Source organism: Prionailurus bengalensis, chromosome B2, assembly GCF_016509475.1.
Source record: "Prionailurus bengalensis isolate Pbe53 chromosome B2, Fcat_Pben_1.1_paternal_pri, whole genome shotgun sequence".
Taxonomy (NCBI): Eukaryota; Metazoa; Chordata; class Mammalia; order Carnivora; family Felidae; genus Prionailurus; species Prionailurus bengalensis.
Window position 1 is genome coordinate 96,738,027 of NC_057349.1, and position 23,511 is coordinate 96,761,537.

General features: G+C 40.7%; 1 protein-coding gene and 1 long non-coding RNA gene across 2 annotated transcripts in view; one reads left to right on the forward strand and one right to left on the reverse strand.

Moving 5' to 3' along the window:
- Positions 1-900, reverse strand: part of PDSS2 (decaprenyl diphosphate synthase subunit 2) — a 263,366-nt gene extending 262,466 nt beyond the window's left edge. Inside the window, exon 1 of the mRNA XM_043592048.1 lies at positions 247-900. Within this exon, the coding sequence (XP_043447983.1) occupies positions 247-542 (296 nt within the window). The 5' untranslated portion in view covers positions 543-900. The remainder of the gene's footprint in view (positions 1-246) is intronic.
- On the forward strand, positions 406-23,162 carry LOC122489827. The gene is made up of 2 exons (XR_006299019.1): positions 406-511; positions 22,718-23,162. It is a non-coding gene; the product is annotated as an uncharacterized LOC122489827 (long non-coding RNA).
- The last annotated feature ends 349 nt before the right edge of the window (positions 23,163-23,511 follow it).

The following is a 23,511-nucleotide window of genomic DNA, read 5'->3' on the forward strand; positions in this document are numbered from 1 at the left end:
TAAGAAGCAAAAACACTAAAAAAGTAAGAAAACCACTTATCCGCTCATATGAGCAAAAGGAGGAAGAAAGTTACCATGAGTGGAGTAGAGGAGATAAAACACCAAATGCCTTAACAGGTCTGAGGAAAGGAAGGGGTAAAAAGAAATGAGCAGAGAGCCAGGCTGAGCGAGGCAGGAAGGGTGCATCGGCCAGGAAAAAGAACTCCAGTGGGTGGGAGTGCGTCAGGAGGAGAGGGAGTAGCTCACCTGGCCGTGGTAAGCAGAGGGTGTTGAGTCCCCACCAACTTCCGCACCTGCATAGCGATGTTGCTGAGTTCGTCGCTGAGCAGGCAGCGGAGGCTCATGAAGGACGTGGGATAGCCCACGATCTTCTCCGCCTCTGACACTACTTGGTTCCAGTGGGCCGGGGACCTGGAGGACTGACCACGCCAGGAGCCCACCGAAGAGATGGTATCGAGGAACGGGGACCACCACAAGCGTCGCGGGGAACCCGAGACCCCGAGATAACGGGGTAAGCGCAACAGCAGCCGCCGAAAGCTCATAGTTTGAGTCTGGGAGTGTCAGGGATTTGGGGGGTGTCCGGAGGTGGCGCAGGGAACAAACCAGGGGCAGAGGAAGAACTTGCAGGAACTAGAAGGAACCGGCAACTCCTGACCCTGAAAGAAGGGAGAGTTCCTGGAACCGTGACTAGAAACGAACTTTTAACTACAGCTTTCAGCACTTCAGGCTACACACACAACAGCCCAAGCTCAGCACTGCCCCTGGCCACCTGAGTAGAAACTACTGCCGCTTCTTAAATGGGGGACGCCATGTTGGAGGCGTGGAATACGGCCTGTCGTAAAGACAGCGAGGCGGGCTGTTCGGGAGCAAAGAATGGTCCCTACTTTACGACACAGTCGTGAACGCCCCCAGAAGGGAGGGCGCCTTGGTAGTGAAACGCGGAAGAAGAGGGGTAGGGCGAAAGTTTAGGCTCCTCCCACACCCTTCCTCACCCAAGGTTGAAGGATTTAGGTTGTCCTGGATTGGGGTGGGGCGTGGGGGGCTGCTGTGTGGTGCTCCAACGCCCGGGGCGGGGGCGGAGTCTGATTCACCAGGGCGTGCCCAATTCCCAGCACAGAGAGGGCACACGTGAATATTTGTGTTATGAGCGAGGGTCGGTGTCTACCAAGTCTCTTTTCGCGGCTCCCAGCCCTCCCGGAAGGAGGGGCCTCGGGCGGGGGTGCCGGCCCCTCTCGGAAGCCTCTCGCAGCTGTCCGCCCCCAGCCCCTGGCAGTGGTAGTGGAAGGGCAGGAGGGAGGGCCCCTAGGCCGGCGGGGCTTTTGGAGCTACCCGCCGCGAGGCGCAAAGGGAAGGCGTGCGGCTGAGCCCTTTTTGCCCTCAGTTCCCAACCAGACAGAAGGTGGCGTGGCCTGGCAGAAAGGGTTCTTTTTCCCAAGGAATGTCCTCGATCCTTGCCTAATCACCAGCCTCCTCGCTGAGCCTCGGTTTCCCCCTGTGTATGACCCAGGCAGAAGCAGCCATGCCTCCACAAGGGTGCAGAGGCCCACGCCCAGCCTCTCGCCTTTCTCACCCGAAGGAAGCAACGTTCACCATCCAGGATTCAAAACTATTACTGGCCCTAGTGCTTTTCACTTACAGCTCACGTATTCGCTCATTGAATGCTCAAAACAACTTATTAAGTAGTGTTCGTATTCTCCACGTTTCGGTGAGAAAACAGGCACATCCAGACTCTGTGAATTGTCTAAGGCCACACTAGACAGGGATGTTATCTCAGCCAGTCAGGTTTCTGAATCCATGCTCTTAACCACAGCATTACACAAAGTAACAAACTACCAACCATGCTTCTCTCTTCATTGCTGAGGGGAGGCAGTCGATGTGGTTATCCTTTAGGTAATGCTACCTTTTCTTTGTTCAGGTATGTCTAGCGTCCTGCCCCTTGTCACATCACCCAAAACAAGTGTTACAAAACTCCTGCTAATAATGAAGAATATATTACCCAGTTTTACTCTCTTAAAAAATGCTTTTAGGGATGCCTGTGTGGCTCAGCTGGTTAAGCATACGACTTGGGTTTTGGCTCAGGTCATGATCTCACCATCCACGGGTTAGAGCCCCACATCCGGCCCTGTGCTAACGGCACAAAGCCTGCTTGGGATTCTCTCTCTCCCTCTCTCTCTCTACCCTTCCCCCTCTTGCTCTGTCTCTCTCTCTCTCAAACTAAATAAATCTTTAAAAAAACTTGTAAAACCTCCAACTTTCAAAATCCTTTCAAATTCATGATCGATATTTTAAAAATTAGTATCTTGCACAGTACTGGACTAGATTCTGGCTACATGTAAAAATTCAGATTTTAAAAAAGGCAAACTAAAGTAATTATTCACTTTGCAAAAAGATGCTTTTCTCTACAAATTAGCTTCAGACTCCCTTTAAGTAGCAATTATTCTTTGTGATTTAAAAATCTGATTTTATTTCCAAAAATTCAATTTAGGCATAACTTTTCAGGGATACATTTTAGATCAAGTGAATTGTGCTTGTAAGTGTTAAACACAGTCTACACCCGCAAAATAAGTAAGGCAAGCTGAAGTTCAAAATAATTCCTGTGGAAGAGATAACAAACTCCTGGCAATAAAATTCAGCTCTGTTCTAGATGAAAATAAATGTGGAGAGTGAGATACCTTACCGTTTCAAAAAGTTCCAAGGCCTGAGCTTCTGGGTTATCCAAGGTGAAAGAAGTCACGAAAAAATGAAGAGAGATAAAGACTGAATGCAATAGATTGTGCACCTGAGGCTGTTTCTTCCGAATCATAGAACCTTAAGACTAACTTTTCATGCAATTTCCTTAATACCAATTCACAGCATGTACTTTAATTTTTCCACAGAAGCCAAATGCATTATTCTCTGGTCATACTCTATTAACCAAGTTTTTGATTATTCATGGGACTCTTGGTCCCATTTACTTTAAATAATCAGCACTTTCCTTTATACTTATAGTTAAAAGGTTGCACTATACCTAATGATAATCAGTTTTTAGAAGGTTAAAGTGGTATTTATTCTTTAATCTTCCAGATAAATATATAACTCCTTTGAGTCTTTCTGACTAAAGAGATTTCTGAATTGCTACTGGCTTTTGGAGGAGCAGAGGAAGAAATATCTGTGATTCTGACCTTCCTCTGCCACTGGTAATACTCATTTTGCAGATTTCTCAACTTTGGTACTATTGACATTTGGGGGCATGGGATTCTCTGTTATGGGGAGGAGGGCTCTTCTGTGCATGGTAGGATGTTTAGCATCATCCCTGGTCTCTACTCACTATAAGCCCGCAGTACCCCTCTCGAAGTTGTGACAACCCGATGTGTCTCTGGACATTGTCCCTCGGGGGCAGAATCAGCCATGAGAATATAGGAAAATGGGAGATGCTGGAAAAAAAACAAAAAACCAAACCAAAACAAACAAGGGCCATTGATGACATTTACTCCTACAAAGCAGCAAAAAAGAAGTCCCAGGTATGAGTAGTCCTGCAAGTTAAAGTGGTCACTCCACAATCTGTGGAAACTTCCTGCCATACACAGGGACTTCTCCAACTCCTTGGAACTTGGGGGTTGTTTAGCAAGGTGGCAAAAGATGGTCATGGTTCCTCCTACACCTTTCTCAGAATCCTGAAATTGGTAAAGTACCAGTCCTCTCTGCCTTCTGCTGACCTTAGAAACAAGTGAAATTATATTTGATGTCCTTTTCTTTGGCTGGAAACCTAAACCAGCCTTTGAAAGTACAAGGTCTTAGCAAGGATGGTGTATGCTTTGGGCTTTGGCCATTTCTATGATTAGGTGAGTGGGAATAGATAGGGACACTGCAGTCACCCTTCTTCTACCACCCTCAACACAGTCACTTATTGTTTATGCCAAGAGAGTGCTTTCCAAAGCAGTTGAAAAGCATTGTGCTGTATTATGGGGCAGGATGATAAAAGGAGGCGAGTAATCAGACTAGCAGCAACCCCAAAATTTGACTATCTAGCGGGCTGCAGGCTGTAGAGACAGCACATATCGCCAGTGAGGTTACAAAATAGTTTCACAGCATCTATGGAAGGGAATTTGATAATCCCTAGAAAAATTACATATGCATTTATCCTTTGACCCAGAAATCCCAGTTCTAGGAACCCTTTCCAAAATACAAAATAACATGCACAATTTTATTGCAGTATTATTTGCAATAGCAAGATTGGAAACAAACCAAACAACCACAAGTAGGGGAGTGGTTGAATAAACTGGAATAAATCCATGTAATGAAATACACTGTGTAACTCTGAAAAAGAACGAAGGCCATCTCTACACTGATGTAACATGAGCTCCAGAATATGGGTTAGCTTTAAAACAACAATAGCAACAAAAAACAAACCAAGATGCAGAACAACATAGTGTTCTTTTTTCTGTAAGATAGGTGCGCGAGATGAATGTACATTTGCATATGTATTTGGGCTGGGAAGAAACAGAAGGGACAGGCATGAAACAGACTACTCTTTACATACCTTGACTGTATAGTTTTGAATTTAAAATCATGTATAGGGGTGCCTGGGTGGCTCAGTTGGTTAAGCTTCTGACTTTGGCTCAGGTAGTGATCTCACAGTTTGTGAGTTTGAGCCCCATATCAGGCACTGTTGACAGTGCGGAGCCTGGAGCCTGCTTCAGATTCTGTGTCTCCCTCTCTCTCTGCCCCTCCCCTGCTCCAAGGCTCTCTCTCTCTCTCATTCTCTCTCAAAAATAAACATTAAAAAAATTTTAATCCTGTATATATTTGACATATACAAAATAATTTTAAATTTTAAAGAAAAATGTAATTCCTAAAATTTGAAAACAAACTGAAGCAAATGATCTAAATGTATATTAAGTTGGTGACATAACCACATCAAGTAAATAATTAAATGATTTTAGAAAGTAGTGTTTTTATAGTGCACTTATAGTGGAATATGTTCTCAGGATAAATAAACCTACAAAGAAATCTTAAACTTCAATCAGTAGTCTTATTGCTAATAGAAATATAGATATTATTTCCTTCAAACTATTCTTATATGTTATAGGTAGAAGCAAATGTTAGAGTTGTTAGGAATGACGAGTAAGTAGAATCCATGTAAAATTAAAGTTAAATTGGAAGTAGCAAGAACTTAAAACTTGTCCTTTTCAAAAATATTTCTTATGGGCCAATAAGAAAAGTTTATACAGGCGCTTGGGTGGTTCAGTCGGTCGAGCATCTGACTTCAGCTCAAGTCATGAACTCGCAGTTCTTGAGTTCTCTGTGATGACAACTTGGAGCCTGGAACCTGCTTCAGATTCTGTGTCTCCCTCTCTCTCTGTTCGTCCCTCCTCCCCACCTCTCTCCTTCTCTCTCTCTCTCTCTCTCTCTCTCTCTCTCTCAAAAATAAATAAAGACTAAAAAAATTTTTTAAAAAGAAAAAGAAGTTTTTACATTTATGGGGGGAAAGGGTGGGAAGGAGAATCATTTATTTGTTTTGTCCCTTGAAAAGACCAGGAAATAACGATAATCCTATAGCAACGAGTACCTTTAGCATTCATATCATACTTCCAAAACAGCATTCCCTTTTAAAAGGGCTGAGTCCTTTAGAAGAATGGCAGATTTCAGGTCTGGGGCAAGAAATGTGCATGATGAGCCTGGGACACCCTGTTGTGCCAGAAATCAGGGAATCTATTATAAAGTCTAATGGGTCAGGTCAATGGAACAAAGGGATCAGCATAAAGGAGCTCCCGCTAGCTGAAAAGGGGTCAATCTGAGCATCAAAATCAGGTAAGAACTACAACTGATTGTAATTCATTGATGACATATAAATCCTTGAGTTCATTATTAGACGTAATTAGGGCAATACTCTGAATATTATCAATATCATGAAAGAATTGAACACTTATCCTGCCTTCCTTTATGAATTATATTTAGTGGTGTTTTAATCTGGTTTAGCCCCCTTGAAAGCTGAACCTGAAACAAGAGCTTACTTTTAGGTGGTTTATTTTGGATAGCAATCTCAGGAAGCAGCAGTGGATGACCAGGGAGAGTGAATCAGAGGAGGTCAATACAAGGATGTCTTCGAGTTAGTCACCACTGTGGGCGATGAGGCTTTGAGCCTTCTGGGACTCTGAGTTGTCATGTAGAATATACTTCATAATTGTTAGCCTGATGCAAGAGAGGAGCAGTTGACCAGCTCCCAACTCCTATTGGTCCAAATTTCCCCCTTGGGGCATTATTCCCCTCACATTTCTAGGCTGTCATGTGGCTGCCAGGCAGATATCCCACCCTCATGGAGTTAGAGGACCTGGGGGACAGAATGTGACATGCATGCGTATGTGGAGAAGTGCTGGCAGGTTACACCTGCAGGAAGCTGGTTGCTTTGGCAATGGCTGCAGCGAGAGGTGGACTGATGTGACACAGGGAAGAAACCAGGAATAGTCCAGGCTGATGAGGGAAAGTTCTTTATAACCTAATTCCATCTGATAAGAGAGGAAGAAAGGATAGATTTAAGAAATCACCATATAGGGGCGCCCGAGTGGCTCAGTCCCTTAAGCGCCCGACTTCGGCTCAGGTCATGATCTTGCAGTTCATGGGTTTGGGGCCCACATGGGGCTCTGTGCTGACAGCTCAGAGCCTGGAGCCTGCTTCAGATCCTCTGCCCCCCGTCTCTCTCTGCCCCTCCCCTGCTCTCATTTTGTCTTTCTCTCTTTCAAAAATAAACATAAAAAAAAAAAAAGAAATCACCATATTGTGATTGCTTATGAAATAACCTATTCAGGCAACAATCACTAAAAACGCAAGGTTGATGAGAAACGACGGTGGTGCACGGAGACCCCACTGGCAACCACTCACCAATCAACATGGCTAGACGTGGGCTTCTGCACAACTGGGCAGGCATTGTGAAGTATACAGCACCATCTAGGAAATATTTTTGCCCAAAAGGTGGACTCTAAATCTCATCAAGCCTGTAGGTCTAACTTCCAGTTTTCTAGAAACATCAGAGGGAGTGGAACAAGTTAAAGAGCTTCACAAGGAAACAAACAGACCAATCTAGCATGTCAGATATTCTACAGCCAGCTGACTGGGTTCCTTCAACAAGAAAAGGGGCTAAGATGAGATGCGGGAAAGGACTCCTGTAGACTGAGATTTTGAGAGGCATAACAAACCAAGTGAAATGTGTGGACCTGATTTGGATCTTGATTCTTTTTTTTTTTTTTTTAATTTTTTTTTCAACGTTTATTTATTTTTGGGACAGAGACAGACAGAGCATGAATGGGCGAGGGGCAGAGAGAGAGGGAGACACAGAATCGGAAACAGGCTCCAGGCTCTGAGCCATCAGCCCAGAACCCGACGCGGGGCTCGAACTCACGGACCACGAGATCATGACCTGGCTGAAGTCGGACGCTTAACCGACTGCGCCACCCAGGCGCCCCTGGATCTTGATTCTAACAAACCAAGTGTACAAAGTAAATTAGGAAACAACTAAAGAAATTTGAATTATAGTTCTGGTATATTAGATATTACAAAGGAATTATTGACCTTATGTGTGTGTCTGTTAGAAAATTTCCATATTTTAAAGTAATGTATGCTAAAGTATATAGGAATGAAATAATACAGTCTCAAGAATTCTCTTTAAGACACTTCTGGAGGGAAACAAATAGATAAAAGCAAGTATGCTAAAATCTACAAAGTTGTTGATTCTGGATAATGAGTATATGGCATTTATTACACTATTTTGTATATGTATGAATATTTTCGTAATAAAATATTTTTAAAAGAAAGTAAATATCCTCATTAATTTTTTAATTAATTTATTTATTTATTTATTTTGGAGAGAGAGAGTGTGAGCAGGGGAGAGGAGCAGAGGGAGAGAGAGAGAGGATCTTAAGCACCCTCCACACTCAGCAGGGAGCCTGATGTGGTGCTCAGTTCTACAACCCTGGAATTATGACCTGTACCAAAATCAAGAGCCAGATGCTCAACCGACTCAACCGAATATCCTTATTCCTTTTTAAAAATGGAAGCAAGTCAGGAGCGCCTGGGTGGCTCAGTTGGTTCAGCATCCGACTTCAGCTCAGGTCATGATCTCACAGTTTGTGATTTTGAGCCCCTCCTCGGGCTCTGTGCTGACAGCTCGGAGCCTGGAGCCTGCTTCGGATTCTGTCTCTCTCTCTCTCTCTCTCTCTGCCCCTCCCCCACTCACTCTCTGTCTCTGTCTCTCAAAAATAAGTAAATGTAAAAAAAAAAAAAATTTTTTTTTTTTAAAAAAAAATTTTTTTTTTCAACGTTTATTTATTTTGGGACAGAGAGAGACAGAGCATGAACGGGGGAGGGGCAGAGAGAGAGGGAGACAGAATCGGAAACAGGCTCCAGGCTCCGAGCCATCAGCCCAGAGCCTGACGCGGGGCTCGAACTCACGGACCGCGAGATCGTGACCTGGCTGAAGTCGGACGCTTAACCGACTGCGCCACCCAGGCGCCCCCCCCAAAAAAAAAAAAAAATTTTAACGGAAGCAAGTCAAATGACTTGCCCAAAGTCATAAAGCTAGAAAGTGACAGAGGTAGAATTAAAGCTCCAACTCATCTCACTCTTTCCCCTGTATCTTGTTGTCTTCAGAACTGAATGTACTGGGGCGCCTGGGTGGCACAGTCGGTTAAGCGTCCGACTTCAGCTAGGTCACGATCTCGCGGTCCGTGAGTTCGAGCCCGGCGTCGGGCTCTGGGCTGATGGCTCAGAGCCTGGAGCCTGTTTCCGATTCTGTGTCTCCCTCTCTCTCTGCCCCTCCCCCGTTCATGCTCTGTCTCTCTCTGTCCCAAGGATAAATAAACGTTGAAAAAAAAAAATTAAAAAAAAAAAAAAGAACTGAATGTACTTACTTATTTATTCATTTATTTTCCAAGCTCAAGTGCACATACTTGCTCCTTGACACACTTTTATCGTTCGTCCATGCGTTGCACCTTTTTATTGTATTGTGGCAGTAGACGGCCTCCAGATGGTGCCCAGTGGTCCCTGCCTCCTGGTGGTCACACCTGTTGTGGTCCTCTTGCACATTGCCTTAGGGTTGGTCAGTGTGGTAACAGTATCCAGCAGAAGTGATGTTGTGTCACTTCTAATATTAATTTAAAAAAAAATTTTTTTTCAACGTTTCCCTACTGCAGCTGTGACTCACAGCTTAACTCTAACCTCATGAGAGGCCCTGAACCAAAAGCACCCAACTAAGATGCGTGCAGATTCCTGACTCTCAAAACTTTGTCAAATAACAAATGTTAATTGTGTTAAGTTGCTCAGTTATGGGATAATTTGTTATACTGTGATAAATAATTAATCCAATGATCTGTTGATCTTCATGTAATGCAATACATACAGGGAACCCACCACCAACACACGAACTAGAATATTGACAAAAGACTCCTGTATGTATGGACTTTTCTATCCCATGGCCCGTCCTCAACCCAAAGTTATCTTTATCTAGAATCTTGTACTTACCATTCTCATGATTTTTTAAAAATACGATTTAATAGTACATGCATTTCTAAAAAGCATATTATTTATACATGTTATTTTGTAAAGTTTTATTTCTTTATTTTGAGGCAGAGAGAGAGAGAAAATGAGCCCAAGTGGGGGGAGGGGCAGAGAGAGAGGGAGAGAGAGAATCCCAAGCAAGCTCCGAGCCACCAGCACAGAGCCCCACACAGTGCTCAATCCTACGAATGGTGAGATTATGACCTGAGCCGAAACCAAGAGTCAGACGCTCAACTAACTGAGCCACTCAGGTGCGCCTATATATTTGTTATTTTTATTTTGAAAAGAGGTTCCATGCTAAACGTAATTTCCTGTGACCTTTTTTATTTACCCAACATGATTTTATTGAGATCCACCCATACTGGTGTGTATAGTGGCAGTTTATTTGTTTTGACTGCAGTGTAATATCCACTTAGTCAATATATCACACTGTATCCATTCTCCTGTCAATAGACATTTGGATTGCTTCCAGACTTTTTTCTATTACAACAATGTTGTCGTGAACAGATTTACAAATGCCTCCAGGTTCACATGTTGAGAGTTTATATCTAGCATTGGAATTACTAGGTCATAGGGTATGTGGATATTCAACTTTAATAGATAATGCCAAATAGCTTTCTGAAGTGGCTTTATCAACTCACATTTCTACCAGCTGTTTATGAGAGATCCCGTTGATCACACTCTTTCAACACTTGGTATTGTCAGCCTCCTTAAAATTTCCAACAAACAGGTGTAAAATGGACTCTCTTTTACAGTGTGGATCAGCATTTCCCTCATCACCAGGAAGATTGCTGAATGCCCTTTCCATCTTACAGATTAGCCCTCAAAGGTGATGTGGGAAAGTATGTAATTCTTCATTGTAATTTTTCTTTTGGGCTTAATTTTTACTTCTTCCTTTCTTAGATCCTCACTCCCCATGTACACAGTAGTCCTTCCTTGCTATCTCCTTCTAATATTCCCAGTGTTTGGCCTTAGAACAACTGCAGTTAGGGAGGAAATAGACCAAGACCTACTCTCCATTTTCCCTAGTTTCTCTCCCAACAGGGCAGCAATGTGGAATTGACTAGCAATGCTGCTAGTTAATTTCACACTAGGATTAGCTCAACAGGGGAAGAACTTGGTCTTTTTCTTTTTCAAAGGCTCTGTCTAAGAGACTGTTTTCTTTTAGGAACTGGGAATGAAAAAAAAATCTGCTGAGAAGGTTTTTTCTTGACCATAGACAGCATTGTATAAGGTCAACAATCTGGGTTCTTCAGCTCTGTCCTGAAAAACTGTATGATCATTGGGTAGTCATTAACCCTTATAAGGTTAAAATTACTCATCTGTAAAACAAAAGTAGATGATCTTTTGGGTTCCATTAAGAACCGAAATGTTTTTATTCCATGAATGAATTTAACTAGTAGACTGATCTGGTCCTTATGGTCATTTCATTCTCTCTGTCTCTTTCATCCAACCAACCCAATTGATCTTGGCATTAACATAGATTGAAACTTGAGGCCCACAAGGAAGATTTCAGAGAGGGCTCTATTATTCTTCTTTAATTGTTTTCTTTGCCACTGCAACCCCACTCTTAATAGAGTGCTGAATAGGCACCGCATAGATATTTGTTGGTCAGTTGAATGAATATGAATGAATGTGCTAGATCTTTATTCTTCATTCCCATCTTTAATCCACTATCACACTCAAGTTCAGAAGTTATTTGAGTTGCATTTGATTTGTGATAAGATCAAGAAGCCCAGGGTAAAGAATGTCTCCATCACTGCAAGTTCAGCTAGCTCTCCATTGTGATTTAAGCATTTCTCCTGATGACGAAAAATTACCACAACTAACTGAATCAAAATCTCTGGGCTTGAGGACCAGGCATCAATACTCCTTGTATGTAGTATGTACATGTACTATGTAGTCACACTAATTCCTTTCTCAAATACTCCTTGGGGTATTCTAATATGCAGCCAGGGGTTGAGAATTACTTTTCTAGAAAAATTATAATCTAGTCTTTTTTCTGTTATTTCTTGTTGGTTCTCTGTCTCTCTTTTATTCCCCTTTTCTTTCTTCTCTTCCCCTACTGTCTGTCTTTCTTTCTTTCTTTCTTTCTTTTTTCTTTCTTTCTTTCTTTCTCTTTAGAGGAAATATATAATTTCTTTCTCTTTAGAGGAAATACATAAGTCAGACTCCATTCCCTAGGGTTAGAGAAATTCTGATAGAATTGTATGTACAGAAACCCCCTCATTTTGTTGCATATAATGCATATACAGGTAACATCAGGTGAAAGGGAGTTAGGACATACTGCATTTATTATATATTAAGATTGACCACCTCAGACTATAGAGTTAGCAAAGCATTTTCTCAGTGACTGCTGCCCCATTGTAATAAGTACAACCCTAAACTACATGAAAATATTTCTTCTATCTTAAAATACAGGGTTTTTTTTCCTAAAATTAGAAAATATTTCATTCAGAGATGGATGTATCTAAGGGCAAACAATCAAGTCAGCATGTCAGTTAATTCTAAGAAATCACTTTACACAAATTTACTGATAAAACTCAGTCAAGCCATTCTTTTCATAAGTTCAATGACCAGTTCAGTTAAATGAGTCAATTTAAAGCCCTATGTAGACTCACACTAATTCCTTTCTGGAAATAGCTACTAAAAGTCCTTAAAATTAAAGTCACCATATTCAAAGGCTATTATGATGTTGCCCATAGGTATATTGACTTTCATAAATTACTTTTTTGCCAAATAAAGACAATGAATCTCAAGAGGAAGAGACAGATTGAGAGACAGAGAGACCATTCCATTATTAACCCTGGCAATATGGAAGCTGAGATATCAACTTGCTGAGCTGAAAAGAATTTGCAAAATACCATCTGAGAAGATCAGGTGATTAGGATAAATCATGTAAGGTCATTACATTTTCTACTTTTGTGTCAAGTTTAACACTATAATAAAAAAGAAAAAGAAAAGAAAATACCCATTTAAAAACACCACAAAAAGATCACTGTAAGAGAAGTCTAACTCAGAAGATGTTTTCAACAGTGAATAGATTTCTAAAACAAAATGGTAAGTTGTAAGCCATATAACTTAGAAGCTGACACCCACATAAGAAAGATGACATTGTCAACTACTACAGTGTCAGAGTGGTTTCTCAAAATTATCCTGGTCTAAATCAATCCGAAGAGCTTGTTGTGATGTTTTCTGTTCTTTGAAATCATGCCATTACCATCTGTAATAAATATGCTTGAATATTATAGGGCTGTTCTGACTATGTTGGGAGTAATAGGTTTGAAGTGCATGACAAAATAAAAGGAACGTGCTGATGTCAAAGGGAGCAAGAATTCTTGTATTTTGCTAAGAATAAAAGAGTCTCGGTCCCCAAAGTCTAAACAAAGAACACTCTACAAGATACTTTTTCCATGGAGGATGACAAAACTTGGTGATTAAAGGATCAGACACAGGGGCCAGATGCCCTGAATATGTATCCTAGCTTTGCTATTAACTAGTAGTGCAACATTGGGCAAATTATGTAATTTAGTCTCAGTACTTGGCTTTCTTGTGTGTAAAATGGGAAGAACAATAATACCTATATCAGTGGGTAATTTTTAACATTAGCATGAGTTTATAAAATTAAGTACTTAGATCAGTGCCTGACACATGGTAAGCTTACAACATGAACACCTGTTATTCTCCACTGTTCACCTGTCGGTCCTCTTAACTTCAAATCAATAAAAAATACAGATATAGAGTCCTTGTGCTTCTTCTACTTCTAGGAGAACAACTGTTTTAAATTCCAGAATAAATTATACTATTTACCTACTTAGGGTAAGCATGTACATACATACAAAAGACAACTGAAATGCTGTGTTGTTTGCTTATACTACTGGGGATGCTGTTTTAAGGATGTTCCAAGTTATATAGCTCACAACTTACCATTTTGTTTTAGAAATCTATTCACTGTTGAAGACATACTCCAGGTTAGACTTCTTTTACAGTGGTCTTTTTTGTGGTGTTTTTAAATGGGTATTTTCTTTTCTTTTTTATTATAGTGTTTAAACTTGACACAAAAGTAGAAAAAATAGGATAATGAACTCCTATATATGTATTATCCAGTTTTGGAAGTTATCAACATTTTGTACTCCCCTTTGCAACAATGCTAAAATATTTTGAAGCAAATCTCAGATACCGTATTTTGTTCGTAAATATTTCAAAATTTATTTATATGAATAAAAACTTCCCTTTTTTTAAAAAAAAGTAACCATAATGCAATTTGCGCCTAACAAAATTACCAAAATTCTTTTTTTTATTAAAAAAATTTTTTTAATGGTTATTTATTTTTGAGAGAAAGAGACGGAGCGTGAGCAGGGGAGGGGCAGAGAGCAAGGGAGACACAGAATCTGAAGCAGGCTCCAGACTCTGAGCTGTCAGCACAGAGCTCAATGCGGGGCTCAAACTCACAAACCGCAAGATCATGACCTGAGCCAAAGTCGGACGCTCAACCGACTGAGCCACCCAGGTGCCCCACCAAAATTCTTAATATTCAAATTGTCTCAAAAATGTTTATGTACAGTTGACTTGTTTATATCAAGATCCAAAAAGGTGAAATGCATTGCTTAAGTTGTAATTATTTGGTTTTATATTTTGTTGTTTTTAAAAGCTTTTTAAACGTTTATTTATTTTTATAACAGAGAGAGACAGAGCATGAGTGGGAGAGTGGCAGAGAGAAAGGGAGACACAGAGTCTGAAGCAGGCTCCAGGCTCTGAGCTGTCAGCACAGAGCCCGATGTAGGCCTCGAACTCACTGAGTCACCCAGGTGCCCCTGGTTTTATATTTTAGCAGGCGCTTCAGCTTTCTACTTATTCTAAAAGGCAATGAATCACCACAGCTGCAACTTGAAATTGAAATCACCCTAACAGTAGAGAAAGCTAGAGCAAGAAATGGGACTCATACAGCACGTTTGGGTTTTACTTATAATAGTGACCTAGGGTCCTATTTCATGACCTTAGATTCTTTTGCTACTATAGAAAGAAGAAAAATAATCCTTTAAAGTACTTGTTTTATAGGAAGCATGTGAAGTTCAAAAACCATGGGCATTGCAAGATGCTGAAGCTGCATGAACTGGTCAACATCCCAATCTTTGAAGTTCACTGGATGAAGAACTCCCTCTTTTTTAAATGTTTATTTATTTATTTTGAGAGAGGGGTGGGAGAGAGAGGGAGAAAGAGAGAATCCCAAGCAGGCTCTGTACTGTCAGGACAGAGCCCAGCGCGGGGCCTGATTCCATGAACCATGAAATCATGACCTGAGCAGAAATCAAGTGTCAGACGCTCAAGAGACCAAGCCACCCAGGTGCCCCATAGAACTCCCTCTTGCTTCTCATCTAGCCCAGACTCTCTCTTTTATCCTAACAAATATTTCCAAGGAATTTGTCTTCAATATTTGTACCTTAGTTCTCATATTTTGTAATCATGCCTCAGTTTTTTCTTTCTTTCTATACAGAGTATTTGAATGCCTTAACGCTTGAATCTAATGTTTTTATTGAGCTTAATTCTTTTAAATATTGATTTAATGTGACTGCCACTGAAGTCCTAATTGTTTTTACAAGGAGATACTTTATAATCACTTTATAGGTTACTCATAATTATCAGAATAAATGAGATTTCCCTTTCAAAGTAGGTGGATAGGAATAAGTAACAAGGTAGTATTTAGGTGGATAAAATTTTAACATACTTCTATGGTGAGGGGTTCTAAAAATAAATGAACCCACATCCTTCTGTGGATTCCTATGATGTAACCTCCTGCAGCTATGAAAGCTAATGAGAAAATCATCTTTATTGATTAGGATCTCAAAATAGTCAGAGTCTTTGATCTTGCACACTTTTCTTCCTCAGGCCCCATTTATTATTGTAAAATTACCACGGCTTCTATATTTCCCTTTGTAATACCTTCTGGAGTCTGGTTTGTTAAAACCATATAGAGTGATAGTTAACATTCTAGGTTCTGGAATTAGGCTGGTTTCAAATCTTGGCTTCTTCATTTCCTAGCTGTATGGCTTTGGGTAAGTCATTTAACCTTTCTGTGCTTTGGTTCCTTCATCTGTAAATGGGTGTAAAATACTTATATACCCACCTTTTTATATAATGTATTTGATTATAATTGAGAAATGTTCACTCCAATCTCTCTTGGGGTAGAGTATTTTTTCCTCCCGATTAATGCTGGTCTTGGTCATGGAATATGGGTAGGAGTGACAGTGTGTCGGTTCCAAACCTGGTTGTCACGTGTTTTCACTTGCCCCCTTGCACTCCTCCCATCACTGTGAGAAGAACATGCCTCAGGTAGAAGTTCTTCCCAGAATGACAAGAGGCATGTGGAGCAGATCTGAACCTAACACACACCCTGGAACCAAGTCTCCCTTGTCCATAGACTGAAGCAGAGCTAGGCAGCAGATCTCAGCCTGCATCACCCAAACTAACAGTTGGCCTACGGACTGATGAAAAAGATAATGAATGCCTCTTGCTATAAGTTACTGGGTTTCAGGGTGGCTTGTTACAAAGTATTATTGCAGCAATAGCTGACTAATACATAAGACTATTATGAAGAGCAAATGAGATCATTTATATAAGTCATTTAGTCTAGTGCTAGGCATATGGTCAGTGCTAGGCTCAATTAATGTTTACTGTTATTATTATAATCGTTGTCATAACTATTATCATTATTTTGTGTTTTTGGGGGGTAAAGATATCCAAGTTATATATTGTGATTAATTTATATCAGTGTTAGCCCATGTACGTAAGCAATGCTTTGAGCTGGCTTCTGCACAGCTCCTGATATTTACCATAGATGGTGTTTTATCTGGAAAATATCTGGAAAATGCTGACATCTCTCTAACTCTGTTTGTGCCTCAGGTGCCTGTCCCTCTTCCCTCCTTCAGCTAATTCAGCCTCTTATCTAGTTTAGGGTTGTGTGTGAAAAACTTGTTTCACAAGTACGTATTCAAATATTTTGTCTTATATTTATGCCAGTGGTTACTAAACTCCATTTTTGCTACCTTTGTTCTCTGGCTACTCCCCAAATAATAGAAGACTAATATCTAGCAGTATGGTCTATGGAGAAGGACAGATAGAGGAGAAAGTCCTTTGGAATTTAAGTCAAAAAATTATATGAAGTAGTAGGGGAGTAGGGTCAGGTGAGAGGTAATGATAAGTCATAACTTACCTTTTTCTTAGGTTTGAACTTTGCTTACTATATAAATTCTAGTCTCCATTACAGGAAATACCTGAGGTTATACTGTTACCTACAATATGCTAGAAAGAAAGTGTATTTATCAAGAAAATTCTCACTAAAAACATGAACTTCTCATCATGTACATAACATCAAGTCAACAAATATTTATTGGACAACTGATGTGTATCTTGTGCTAATATATGATAATATATATAATACATACCCTATTTTATTGATTCTAACATTTGTATTTGTTCACATTTTAACATGTCTGAAATAAAGATGCAGCTTACAATTGGTGTCATGTAGCAGATTTATTGTCTTAGCTTTTGTTATAATTACCAACATCGCAGTGGCTTACAATGATAACTATTTCTTGTTCACATTATGTAGGGATATGGCTTGGCTTTGGCTCCACTGGCCTTACCTGTGCAGGGCTACATATGTTGTTCAAGAATCCAGGTGGAAGGACTAGCCACTATCTGGGATTATTCTACCATTAGCCTATGGTTGAGGAAGGAGCAAAAGTGAAATCTAATTTCACAAGCACATTTACAGCTGCCTGGATATGGCCTTTGTCATGTCTACTCACATTTAATTGGCCAAAGCAAGCCACATGGCCAAAGCTGGTAATGGAGTAGGAAAGAGTATTCCACCCACCAAGAGTCTGGGAAGGGACAGTGGGGACAGAAACTGGGAACAATAACACAATCTATTGCAACAGCATTTTTCCTTTTTTCATGGTACATGAAACAATGGTTTGTCTCACAATAGCTGGCATCTTAGAGTTAATGTAATACAACCATCTATATTAGGACTTAGGAGAATCTGTCCTTTAGGCATATTTTTTATGAGCTTCTTTTTATTTATTTTTTTTCTGTTTTCAAATGCCAAAAGCAGAGATTCATTTACTGTTTCTATCTTTATTTTTCCTCATTAGGTCACACTTCATAAGGTAAAGAGACTTGTTGACATTCTTTTGGTAATCCTGAGTAGCCATTATTGTTACTTAATTTACCCTAAATTCAGTGGGTAGAGAAGGCTAAATTATAAAAAAGTGATCTAAGGACTAGGTTCTTAGCATCATTTACTATTAATTCATTTGTTTATCTATCATACAAAAGATATTTACTTTTGTAAATACAAAAGAGTGCCTACTATGTACAGGCACTTTCTTGACACTGGAGATTCAGCAGGAAATAAGGCAGTCAAGGTTCTTGACCTTAGGGAGATTGTATTCCAGTGGAGAGTGACAGACGGGAAACAGATAGATGAGGAAATTTCAGGTGTTGATGAGTGCCAAGAGGAACAAAGTTCATGACTATGTAGTATAGAACAAATTAAAGGAGAATTTCTTTTTAATCTATTTTGAGAGAGAAAGGCGGAGTTGGGGGGGGGAGGGACAGAAAGAGGAGACAGTGAGAATCCCAAGCAGGCTCTGCACTGGCAGTGTGGAGCCTGATGTGGGACTCAAACTCACAAACTGTGAGATCATGACCACAGCTAAAGTCAGTCACTTAACCGACTGAGCCACCCAAGCACCCTGAGAGGAAGGTATTTTAGATGAAACAGTGAAGCCTGATAGCAAGGAGGCAGTCATGAGTACTCCTGGTGGAAAACCATTCCAAACAGAAGAAATAGCAAGTGTAAAGACCTCAGAGTAGCAGAAAAGATGAAAGAGGACCAATGTGGCTAGAAGGTGGTAAACAAAGAGTATCAGTTAAGATACAGATTAGGCTGTTGTAATAAAGAGATAAAAAAATACAATCGCTTAAAAACAAGATACAGCCTTATGTGTTGCTCATGTAAAAGACCAGACAGACATCTCTGGCTTGATGGTGTTGGGGATCTAGGTCTTTTCTGTCTTGTTGCTTTGCCATGCTCACCGTGTGACTTCAGCCTTGTTGCTTGAGATGGCTAGTCCAGCTTCTACCCTTTTACCATCATACTCACGTCTAGTCAGCAGGAATGAGGGAAACGGAAACAGAAGGCATATCCCTCCCACTTAAAGCCACAACCTGGAAGCTCCACACACCAAATCTGCTCATATCTCATTGGCTAGGATTTGCCACGTGACCAAGCCAGCTTAAGGAAGGCTAGGAAATGTGGTCATTAGCTTGAATTCGTGTAACTGAATACACTTTGGTGACTCTATTTCTTAACAAAAAAAGAGACAAAAACAGTAAAACCTTCGTTTGTGAGCATAATTCATTCTGGAAACATGCTTGCAACCAAGAACACTTGTATAACAAAACAAATTTCAAGAACCATTGGCTCAGTTGTGATCATGTGACATCTGGCATCATGTACCACTTGTATTGGAAGACAACGCTTGTTTATCAAGTTAAAATTTATCAGAAATGTTTGCTTGTCTTCTGGAACAGTGGCAGAACAAGTTACTCACAATCCAAGGTTTTACTGTAGTTGTTAATCGACCACTGATAGTTTTCCACAAAGTCAGTGGTAGCTAATTTTAGTAATATAGGCAGAATCCTGAGTATGTAGGGCCTTCCTGGGCATAGAAAGGAATTTTTTATTATATTATAAGTATGTGTGGTAGGTATCTATTGTTGCTTTCCAGATTTCCCCCCAAATGTAGAAGTTTCAAACCAACATTTATTACATCATAGTTTCTTTGGGTCAGGAATTTGGATGCCACATAGCTGTGTGGTTCTGGCTCAGGGTGTCTCAGGTCATTGGAGTCAGGACATTGACTGGGGCTACAGTCATCTGAAGGTTTGACTGAAGCTGGAGGATCTATTCCCAAGATGGCTCATTCACATGGGTATTGGCAGAAAGCCTTAGTTCCTTGCTGGCTGTTGGCAGGGGGCTTCGGTTCCTTTCCATATGGACCTCTCCACAGGATTGCTAGAATGTCATCATGACATAGTAGTTGGCTTCCCCCAAGCAAGTGATCCAAGAAAAGAGAGCAAGAAGGAAACCACAATGCCTTTTATGTTCTAATCTTGGACATATCATACACCATCATTTTGCCACATTCTATTTCTTCGAAGCAAGTCACTAAGTATAGCACATAATCAAGGGAAGGAGAATCTGGCTTTATTTTTCAAGGGAGAAGCATCAAAGAATTTATGGACATATTTTAAACCATCACAGTATGATAGGAAATCGCTGGAACATTTTAAGCAAAATCTGTTTTACATTTTTAAAGAATTGGTCTGGTTGCTATGTGGAGGATGGATTACACAGGGACAAGAGTGGAAGGAGCTCAAGTAGGTGGCAATCTTAGTTTTTGCAGTTGACAAATGGGCCTGAGATTAAGATGGGTGCAGTGGAGTTAGAAAGAAGTGTTGAGATTCAGAATGTTTCAGAGGGCATGGGGACAGGATGTGATAAGATATCGCTGGATCTAATGTTATTGTGTGTTACTTCCTTTTCACATCTTCAGCTACAGACTGGCTGATCATCTGAATCCTTAAAGGGCTTTAAAAATATGAGTTACTGATCTTTGCATCCAGACAATCTACTTTAACAGGTTTAGGGATGGGGAGAAGAGAAATCAAAACAGGGATCTACTTCCCCACTTATTCACTGAGCTAATTAGGAGTGTAATCATTATTATTTTGCTGTTTTGCAACAGAGATAGTTATTATGCAATGGGCTCTGTTATCCAAACACTCATTTCTTCACACAAACACACTCTCCTGTTGAGTCAGATACCAATTCTTATGGATTCTGTGTCTGAGGTAACTCTTAGAAAGAATTCCTCCCAATCACTACCACACTAACCTAAATAATCATTTGTTTCATCTTGGACTATTGCAAACATCTCTTATGCAATCTCCTACCTCTGGTCTCTCCTTCTGCCTTTCATCTGTCATCCAGATGATCTTCCTATCCCACACTTACGATCCTATCACCTCCATATTTAAAAAAGATTCAGTGGCTTCCTAGGATTCTCAAAAAGAAGTCCATACTCCTTTAGGACGGTATTTGAGGCCATCGACAATCTGCTCCTATCCTACCTTTGGACTGACCTCATAGCTCCCTTTAACACACTCATCCTAAGCACACCAAATCATTCACTCTTCCCTTATCTCTACTTGTACTTTGGTGTCTTGATGTCTTGCTTCATATTGTTTTTTTCTGTCTAGCATGCTCGTCTTCCTCCACCCTCACCTGACAACATCCAACTCGTCATTGTCAAAGCCCAACTCAGATGGTTGCCATTTCTATCTGCCTCGCTCAGAATCAGTCATCCCCTTTTCTTAATTCCTGTCTCACTTTTAAAACACCTTTATCATTTATGTTTGTGTTCCCAGCGCCTAGTAGTGTGCATGCCCTTAGTGGGCTCCAAAGAAAACATTTACGTGGACAGAATTTATTTCCTCCTCTTTACCCAACTTATGCAATGGAGAAAACAAAAGGCAAACTCACATTAGAAGTTTGGTTAATGAAATATACATGGAACATCAACCCTGGGATCTGCACACATTTAGCACAGCCTATACCCACTGCACTTTACAACTTACACATGATGGCATTAATAATTCTGAGGCATTGCAAAATCTCCACAATCCAAATATTTTATTAAGAATTCCAGTGGCGGCGTCTGAAATATAAAGGTTTGTGGGTCTTTTTAGAGGCTTAATCACATTTAGTTAGAAATTTAAATTAACAAGAACATTCCATTCCCTAAACATTCTAATTAATTGATGTTTAGCATATGGGTTACCAAATTTGTCTTTTTAAAGTTTACATTTAGAGATTGCAAATAAATCTATTAGAATGAATTTCTAGGTCAGTCGGGTTTTGATTTGCAATATTTAATGTCTGCACAATTTCACCTATGCCTGACCTTTCAAAATTATTTTTAACAGACCTACATTTACTTTCCTAATGAAATGATTTGCTACAAAGTGGCTATGGTGGGTTGTCTGGAAGGACACTATAACATCCCTTGGGCTGTCAAAATCCATCTGTCCTTATGGTTGGGGAAATTCACGAGTGTGATGTTGGGATATAGGACCTTACCTCTCTGTGGAAGATGAAGAGTTTGAATCTCAGTCTCCCCACACCCTGGAATGTGAAACAGGGGCCCCGATACCTGGTAATGGACCCCCCACCCAGGCCTGTGCACCCCAGATGAAGAAAGAACCTTGGGTGCAGTTAGTGGGGGCATCGTGATGTCCAGTGGTGGTTTCTAAAAAAAAAATTTTTTTAACGTTTATTTATTTTTGAGACAGAGAGAGACAGAACATGAACGGGGGAGGGGCAGAGAGAGTGAGACACAGAATCTGAAACAGGCTCCAGGCTCTGAGCTGTCAGCACAGAGCCCGAAGCGGGGCTCGAACTCACACACCGCGAGATCATGACCTGAGCCGAAGCCGGCCGCTTAACCGACTGAGCCACCCAGGCGCCCCCAGTGGTGGTTTCTAGAAGGTGTTGTGTAACAGAAGCAGAGACTGGCATCTTGATAATCTTCCTATGACCTGGCCTCCTAAGGCCCTGGGCCCCTCCTTGTTTCCAAGCCTGTTCTCCCAGCCTCTTGAGCTCTATGAGTCCACTTTCCTCTAATACTCCTTTTTTCTTTAGACAGAGTTCACTTTTGTTCCTTGAAAGCAAGAATCCTCACCAGTACCATTGCTGCTGCTAGGCACTAAAGAGAGTTTTAGACTCTGGAGTCAGACAGATGGCCCACTCAGTCCCTTTAGCCGTCCACTTCCTCACCTCTACAACAGGACCCAAACCAAATACTGGGTCAGCTGTAGAAGGATCGAATAAAATAATCTCTGTAAAGTATTTTGCACAGTCCCTGGGGAATAAAGTAGCATTCAATAAATAGTAGCTTTTGTATTACTAAATTCTAAGCAATTGTCCATGTGCTCAGGCCACAAAACTCTACTGCTCACCACATAAAAAGAGCGTGCCAGTGCACGCTCTGTGTTCGATATTGCACTTCATTTTTTCCCATGCTGGATTTTTGGTTTGGTTTGGTTTGTTTTCCAGTGTTGGACTTCAGTGCCTTCCCACAGCGCATATCCTGGGGATTTCTTGGGGAGTACAGCTTGCAGTCACCGTACCTGGATCTTCTGTCTTCTGTCTGTCCCTGCCAGCATTCCCTCACTTCCAGGCCTTCACAAGGAGAGCAGCTGCACTAAAGACCCACTGACTTCAGAAGGAAAGGACACAAGTGAGTTGAAGCAGCCCTTCTTCAGCATGTGGTAAACAACTTTTGTAGCTTTAGTGGACTTGTCTTTTAAAAAAACAAATGCACAGCTTATGTCCCAAGACTGATTATGGAATCCTTAATTTATCTACTTATCTTTTGATGAATGGTTTTTTTCTTCCACTGAAATGTATAATGTCCTCTCATAGTTAAACTGCAGAATCTTTTCCACTCAACTTCCTCCCTCTGGGATGTAATAAAGAGACAACTTATGGCCTAACAGCACATTGGAGACAAATTTTCTGTGAAAGAAAAATGTTTTTTACTACATGTAATGTTTCTCAAAGGAGGTGGGTCAAAACATAGATATCAATCCTCTTTAACCATTTACTGAATACCATATTTGGTTTGAGAATATTAAAATGTGGTATGTTATTTCTGGAAGGTTGAGGGTTTTGTTATAGCTGTTTTAATTTTTGTAACAGCCATGCATAAATTAAAATAAAGAAGAAATGAAAATTACTGACCTAGCTGCATGCTCTATTTTCCCAAGAAAAGGTGATAAAAGGGCTGAGCAGAGAGGAACAGAGTGTAGTCTATGTGAAAGCATACCTCGCTTGACTGGGCTTCCGCA